The sequence below is a fragment of the Myripristis murdjan genome, chromosome 11 (genome assembly GCF_902150065.1).
Source record: "Myripristis murdjan chromosome 11, fMyrMur1.1, whole genome shotgun sequence".
NCBI lineage: Eukaryota > Metazoa > Chordata > Actinopteri > Holocentriformes > Holocentridae > Myripristis > Myripristis murdjan.
In genome coordinates, this window is record NC_043990.1 from 19650113 (window position 1) to 19658455 (window position 8343).

At 39.9% G+C, this 8343-nt stretch overlaps 1 protein-coding gene across 1 annotated transcript; it reads left to right on the forward strand.

Annotated features, from left to right (window-relative positions):
• Positions 1 to 3395: 3395 nt before the first annotated feature.
• LOC115367294 (galactose-specific lectin nattectin-like) lies at positions 3396 to 3946 on the forward strand. The gene has a single exon (XM_030062966.1). The coding sequence runs from the start codon at positions 3440 to 3442 to the stop codon at positions 3944 to 3946; it is 507 nt and encodes a 168-aa protein (XP_029918826.1). The 5' UTR covers positions 3396 to 3439.
• Positions 3947 to 8343: the final 4397 nt, after the last annotated feature.

Sequence of the window (8343 nt, forward strand, 5' to 3'; positions counted from 1 at the left end):
TATAATCAATTTCAAGTTCAGGTTGAGTGACCACTAACCAGTGATAGGATGTGAACAGTGCAGATGCCCTCTGTCTGTCCTTAGCAACTGTGACAGTTGTGTCTAAAGATAAAGATACAAATAAGGTGTGTTATACTGGTGACAGAAATTTTCATGCCCTTATGTTCCCTATGTATCCCTGTGTGTGTGTGTGTGTGTGTGTGTGTATGTACGTGTGTGTTTTCTTAGATAAATGTGAGCTAATATGAGTACAGCTACAGCTGCAGTACATAATCCCTGGGGTCCTTATCTATCCAGCAAGTATATTTATTCAGGTGGACTAAAGCTCATATCATGAGAGCGAGTTAAAGCAGCATTTAAGGTTCGTGTGAAATTTCTTTTTCTGTACAGGTCTAAGTACTGATTTTGAGTTCAGTCACCAAATAAATAGATGGGACGCTGAAATGACTGAGAGAAACCAGACCATTGACCATATCTGTCCTCATCTGTCTCCTCTGCAGCTGGTGAACAGCCCAAAATACAATAAATTATCTAGCTGTGGAACAGACAGTAGAAGAGGAGCTTAATCTATCTTTGAGATTTGAACTGGGATAACAATCCCTGTTGTCTGACTTTCTCCTCAGTTTGTGCATCTTGCGCAGTTTGCCGTAAGCAACCATCAGTTCAGTTCTGTCTTGATTTAACCTGTTGATTTTCAGCCTGCATTAAATTTAAATAAAAAAGTACAAATAAACCAGATTGTATGTATGGCACTGGCATAATTTATTCCAGTGCCATAAATTGCACTGGCATGAATAATGGCCTTCATTTGACTGAACACTGGACTCTGGTGATGGGTCATAGGGAATATTTAGTTTCATCTCAGATTAATGCTCTCTTGTCCACAGAGTAAACAAAAAAGGCATAGTATTATAGTTATACACTGTTAACGTGTGTGTGTGTGTGTGTGTGTGTGTGTGTGTGTGTATGTGTGTACACATGGGCATGTTGTGTCAGATTAACACGAACAGCAGTTAATTTATATAACCACTAATACCATCAACCCAACAGGATCCATACTGGTTGAAGTGGACTTTTGTTTACATACAACTCACATTTGCTATATTTATATGCATGCAGGCCTATTGATTTCTGATAGGTAAAACTCCCATTATGACAGTGAGTTAAAGCAACATAAAGGACTGTGTTGGGTCCCTTTTCATACACAAGTGTAATTAGCTGAAAAGCTCTGAGCCCACGTTCAGTCAGCAAACAAGTAGATGGGATTGGTGATGAGTGTGATGCGTCCATAACATGACTTCCCAAATATTTCACAGCACACACGAGGCCCAGCTCTTGTTGACTGGAGGAGATGACAGCAGCATTACATCAACCTACAATGCACAGCCGCCATCGCCTATAGAAACTCAGTGTTGCTCAAATGGCACAGGGAAAAAAACAGATTACTGACCTCATCTCTGCTCCTCTTTCTTTACACCTGAACAGCCCAAAATAAAATGACCATGTAAGAAACAGGACATCAAGCTTTTATTTATGTATTTATTTATTTCATTTTATTTTATTTGTGGAGCACAGAGAGAACAGGAGCATAAGAAAGGAAGATTGACCAAAACAGAAGAAAAAGAGGAGTAAGTGAAATAAGCATGAGGAGGATTTGCAGTACAGACAGTAGAAACAAGCCTGGAGGGAATGAAGCATTGTGTTGATTTCCTCTTAGGCTGGGCTCCTTTTTTCTGTTTTATTGTTTTACTGATTTATTGACTTATTGTTGTCATTACGCTTCTGAGAAGAGCATAAAATGTTTTTGACTTTAACTTTTGGTCAGAGTTTATCTGCACTGTCCAGTGTTAATATTCTACTCAAATTTTGTATCAGTTGAGTTTCACAGCTGAGTCAACGTTTGTGCTTAACTTCATATCAAACTGTCTAGTGTGCTAGTGTAATAGTCAATGTACTGACTTTGTATCAGTTGTGTTGTAGTTTGAGGTAACACTTTATTTGGACTGTCCAATGTTAATACTCAGCTTAGTTTTGTATCAACTTAGTGTTCATTTGCCCCTAACCGCCACGATAACCATAACTGATACCGAGTTGGCACAAAGCTAAATGACCGCTGACTCTGCTGATACTGAGTTGAATGTTTACACTGGACAGTTTGATATGAAGTTAGGCATCAACACTGACTCACCTGTGATCACCTGTTATAAAGCTGAAATTTACTATCTACAGTGACTCAGTGGTGAAACTCAACTGATACAAAGCTGAATATTAATGATGGATGCTCCAGAAAAATGCTGCCCAACTGCATAGTGGCAGAGAGCCGAGAAATGCATACATTTGTAACTTTTTTACACTGTTGATACAAGTTGTGAACTAAAAATAGCACTCCATTCCTAAATGATTTTGGAGTGGATTTCCCCTCTAAGATGCCTCTGAGAATTTGTGATTAGCTCCTCTACTGCTGAGAGCGTTGTTAAATAAGAGCCTTGGCTGCTTGTTCATATTCAGTGTCATAGAAAGGCCAAATGGTAGATATTGACACTTAGGCCGTACATGATGCTCACCTGCACACACACACCTCTGCTCACCATGGTCAAAGAGCAGAATTATTGTGCGATTGGTTATTTATTGTAATATATTGTTTATTTATGTATTGCTGAGGTGGCAGTGTCTCAGTTGATGTGCCATGTTCAGAGCTTCTCCAGGACGATGTTGTGAAGACAAGATGTTCGTGGTTTGAAGCTGCAATGCTGGAATGTAAAACGGACTTGTTGTTACATTTTGTGGCCACTTGAGGGCAGTAGGGGAGCAAGTCAAAGTGACTAAGCTTGTCTCTGTCCTCATTGTCCCCCATTGTCATGAGTATGTAAAGTTATGTTTTAAAAACAATGTTGTTTAAACCTGTTTGCATGATACAAAAAAACAAACAAACAAACAAACAAAAAACCACAAGCTCACAATGCAAGAGAGGACACCTCAAAGGCTTTGTACTATTGTAATATTGTCGACGTGTAAATATCTGCCTATGTTTGGTATGTTGATATTATTTAATTGTTGTAAAAGAAAAGCCCAAGTCAAACACAAAGCAATATGTCTCCCTTCGTGTCCCCTCCACCTGAAGCCACAAGTCTTTTCTAAAGCAGCGTTTTACTATGTCAAAGTTTTACTGAAGATAAATTTTTATGTGACATCTCCTCGTGTGCTGGTGTTTTGTTGTTTTTAATGATGTTGAGATATGGCAGAGTGGACATAAATGGGCCTACCAGTAGGAAATGACATGACCAATGATATGATGCCAACAGTGCAGACGCCCTCCCCAAAACAAATAAAAGGAGAACAGCCTACCACGTCTCTCTGCAAGTCAAAGGTGCAGACCAGCTCCAAAGAGCCACTTCAGCACCCTGACCTGCTGCAGTGACAGAGAACCACTCAAACCAGCATGCTTCTGCTCCTCTGCTTTCTCAGTCTGGCTCTGGGGGCTGCATCTTCCTCAACTGATCATGAGGTGAGGCTCGAACGCGGCTCCTGTCCCATGTTCTGGTACAGCTTCAACGGCCGCTGTTACAAATACGTCGCCACACGTATGACCTGGGCTGATGCAGAGCTCCACTGTGTGAGTGAAGGGGCCAACCTGGTGTCTCTCCACAGTCTGGATGAACACAACTTTGTCATACACCTGATAAAGAACTTTGACCCTGAGCAGGGGTCCACCTGGATCGGACTCAGTGACCTACACAAAGAAGGCAGATGGATGTGGTCTGATGGGTCAAAGGTCAACTTTACTTTTTGGCACTCAGGACAGCCAGACAATATACAGGGAACTGAACACTGTGGGGAAATCCATATAGGAACTATACGTTGGAATGACAACATCTGTTCTACCCCACACTCTTTTGTTTGTGCATCTCGCACAGTTTGTCCTAACAACTGTAACAGTTTGGGCTGATTCAGCCTGTTGACTTTCAACCTGTTGCTTCATTGAAATGCATTACAACCAAAGACAAAAATGCAAATTAAAAAGTTTTATTGACATAAATCTCAATGACTTTCATTTTTAACAAACGGTTTTTCTTTTGACTGGGCCAAATAAACATGTTTTATTTAAAGGGCTATTTAGGTCGTCAACAGAGAAACATAAATTACCTGACACATAAACTTTGGTAACAATTTTAATTATAACAATTTTGTGGAGATTTAAACTGCTGGGGTCAAATTGATCCCAAACATAAAAGATGTTAGTAAATTTGAACATAACAGGAGGGTTAAAAGTGGGTGCAAGAGTTCACCCCAGTGATGGGTCACTCCCCATGACCCATTATGTTGTCATAGGCAATATTTCTGTTTCATGTCTGATTTCAAAATGCTCCATTGTCTTCAAAAAAGTCATGATATGGTAGTCATACATTGTTAACTATTGTATGTGTGTGTGTGTGTGTGTGTCTGTGTGTGTGTGTGTGTGTGTGCGTGTGCGTTCGCGCATTCGCGCACATGCACTTAGGTGTGTTTTGGATTAACACGAACAGCAGTTAATTTATATAACCACTAATACCATCAACCCATGCATGCAGGCCTATTGATTTCTGATAGGTAAAACTCCCATTATGACAGTGAGTTAAAGCAACATAAAGGTTTGTGTTGGGTCCCTTTTCATACACAAGTGTAATTAGCTGAAAAGCTCTGAGCCCACGTTCAGTCAGCAAAAAAGTAGATGGGATTGGTGATGAGTGTGATGCGTCCATAACATGACTTCCCAAATATTTCACAACACACGAGGTCAACACACTCTTGTTGACTGGAGGAGACAACATCAAATGTACATCAACTTACAACGCACAGCCGCCGCCTATAGAAACTCAGTGTTGCTCAAATGGCACTGGGAGAAACCAGACCACCGACCTCATCTCTGCTCATCTTTCTTTACACCTGAACAGCACAAAATAAAATGACCATGTAAGAAACAGGACATCAAGCTTTTATTTTTTATTTCATTTTATTTCATTTAGTCATATCCATAAGGGAGAGTGAGGCACAGAGAGAACAGGAGCTTAAGAAAGGAAGATTGACCAAAACAGAAAAAAGAGGAGTAAGTGAAATAAGCATGAGGAGGATTTGCAGTACATACAGTAGAAACAAGCCTTTAACGAACAGTAGACTCCAATTATGGATCATAGGAAATATTTCTCTTTGCAGCTGTTTCATCTCAGAGCTCAGAATCCTTTTTTCTAATAACTAACCCAAACATGTCCCATAGTCAAGCAAACTTGAAGAGTCATGATGTAAAAATGTACTGTAGATGTGATTAGCAATTAGAAAGGAAAGGAATTAGAATTAGAAAGTGTGATGCATCCATAACATAATTCCACAACATTTCACGGTCGCTGCAATGACAGAGGGAGAGACCAGACCACTGCCCACATCTTGGTGCCTCTGCAGCGGGTAAACACCCTGAAAATACAATAAAATTAACTAAATGTGAAGGGAACAAATACATTTCCTTGTTCCTGTTCTCTTTTGTTTGTTTTCTGTCACGTCCGTGTAGGAGAAAGAGGTACAGTTCGTTGTACTAATATGTGGCAGTGCAGAGAAGTTTGAACCAAACGTTTCACTCTATATCAGTCTGTGTCTGTCTTCATATAAACTTAGAAAACAAAGGGAATGCTCAATGTAAGCCTACATAACTTCATAAAGGTCAAGACAGCAGAAGAAGAAAATATTTTGCTTGGCTCTAATTGTATTATTACTCTATGTTTGACAATGGCTACCTCAAGCTCTATTTTGATGAGAATTACTGTTTTGTATGACTTGATTATAACTTTTTTTGTTTTGTTTTTTTTAAATGCAGCAAAAACTAAAATGAAGCAAGGAGGACACCAATGTTCAGATGACAAGAGAGAACCTTTTGCAGGATGTGCCACCTCATTCGACAACTATTGTTATGAATGTGATTTTGAGCCAGTAATTACAAGCACTGAACGTTGCTGTGAAAACTGAATCAATCGGACCAAAGTGTAACACCATTAGATTACAATGTTTCTGTCAAAATCTCCACCAAGACGTTAGTCCAGGACTTTGTAAGGTTTTGTTGTTGTCGCCACCTAGTGGTTATATCGATTCATTGCTCCTTTTTCCTTCATTGATTTTCTAGACAAGTTCTCCTACTATGAATTGAGAGAAATTTAACTAATATACAGCACTTCAACCTGAGTTAAACAAACTCAGCAAAACCAAATGTTAAATTAAATACTTTTACTGAAGCACAGACAGAAAAATATATTCTGATCTATGTGCAATTCATAGTCTCCACCTACTGTGACGCTAGAATGTGGAGGGAAATTGGAGCAGAAACCCACGGCAACACAGGGCGACCACGCAAACTGCATGTTCACAGAGAGGGGAAGCTGGGAATCAAACCCTCAAACCCTCACCCTCCTTGTTGTGAGGTCCATGATATCCACTCATCCACTGGACCACCCCACTGCATTAATTTTGAAAAACTAAAGTGTAAGGAAGTTAGAAATACACTTGAACACTTAAACAGAGTCAGCTTCATTCCATCTCTGTGTTGGCTCCCGGGCAAAGGAGAGTGAGAACGAAGCTGAGGAAGAGGGAGAGAGGGAGAAGAGGAGACAGTTTGAAAGGATAATTGTGTACTTTACACCAAGCAATTTGGCAGGCGGCTGTGTAATCTATGTTAGGTGGCTGCAATGGAGGGGAAAACAGAAAGGGGACAATTTCACAATGTGAAAACAGCTGCCTGTGGTCTCATCTGAGCTGATATCAGCTGGCATGAGCTGTGACAGCAAACTGAAAGCGCTTACTGCACTCTGCTCGGTGTGTGTGGTCAGTGTGTTGTGTGTGTGTGTGTGTGTGTGTGTTTGTAGGGGAGGGAGGGCTGTTGTTGGCACCAGGGTGTAGCGATATGGTTTCCTGATGCTGTTAACCCCTATTATTTTGCTGTCATTGTAACAAGTCTTTTTCTCAGCAGGCCAGTGACAAGTGAACAACAGAGGAGGATAGAGGAGAGATGACAGATGAGAGATAAACATGATGCAGGTGCTGTGTTGTGTCAGCGTGGCAGAGGGTTAGCTGGGAGGAAATTGTGCTGAAAATGATGAAGACATAAAACGATACTCAGATGGAAATACTGTTTCTTTGCTGATATTTTAAATCTTAAATAGATGTAGACATACTGTGAAAATCTACTTGTTTAAAAAGAGGGATTCTCAGAGTAAACATTACTATTAATTTTCTTTTTCTTCTTCTTTTCCATGCATCTCCAAACAGACGAGAGTGCAAAGTTCAGACTGGATTCTTTAATTACATGAAAGTGCACCAACAATTTAGACCCAGGTTGCTCTTCTCATCCCTTCTGGCCTAAACTGGTCACTGTGAGAGACTCACAGAAATATTATTGATGCAGAATGGTTCCCAGACATTTTCATTTGAAGGATCGCAAGATGGATTTGGGAAAAATTTTTCCCAAGGAAGCTTCGCCACTTTTGTTATTTCTATATGATATATGAAATTGACAGTTACTTATTTGCAACTAAGTAACTGTCTGTTGTAGGTGAACTGGTAACAACAAGAATAAAACGTATCATCCAAACACCTGTCTTTGATTGTCTAATTTTGGGGAGCGAAAAAAGTAGCATGTGTAATTTCTTTTTTTGCCAGGAACCACTAGTAAACACAAACAAGAACCCCGAGAGAGCCCAACTAACAACCACTGGCTTACATCCTTGAGGAAAATCCCTCAGGCCTCTACAAAATTCCTCCATGTAGCGTACAAACAGTGTCTGGCATCACGAACAGCCACATGGAAAACCATTATGAGTATACATCTATTTCATATACGTATTCTATTCTGTAGATATTGTGTTGATATATGTCATTATACATATAGTCTGTGCAAAGGTTCAAAGGTGGAAGGTCTATAGATATTCTATAGATATATTTTAGTGGCCTATATTGTCTTTTTTATTACTCTAACAGGGTATGACAAGGGTTTTCTTTTTTCTTGTATTCTTTGTATTGATCTAGTTTATTGATTTTGTTTCTTGTGTTTAATTTTTCTAAAGATATAGATTTTTTTTTCTCTCAGTGTTGACAGGTATATTTTGTGTAGTCTACTATTGCCGTGTTTGGACAACCTGCTGCTGTAACTCAATCACTTCCCAAATTGGGATCAATTAAGTACATCTATCTATCTGTCTGTCTGTCTGTCTGTCTGTCTGTCTACACCTGGAAAAATGTGTTTAGGTTCAAACAGCCTTTTCCAGGCCACGCCTACGTGCCGTTTTCGCGCGAAACCCGGACTATACCATCTGGGTGCAAGAAGGGGGG

What these genes read in the sequence shown, in the direction of transcription:
- LOC115367294 (XM_030062966.1), top strand. Translation starts at nt 3,440, where the DNA reads ATGCTTCTGCTCCTCTGCTTTCTCAGTCTGGCTCTGGGGGCTGCATCT.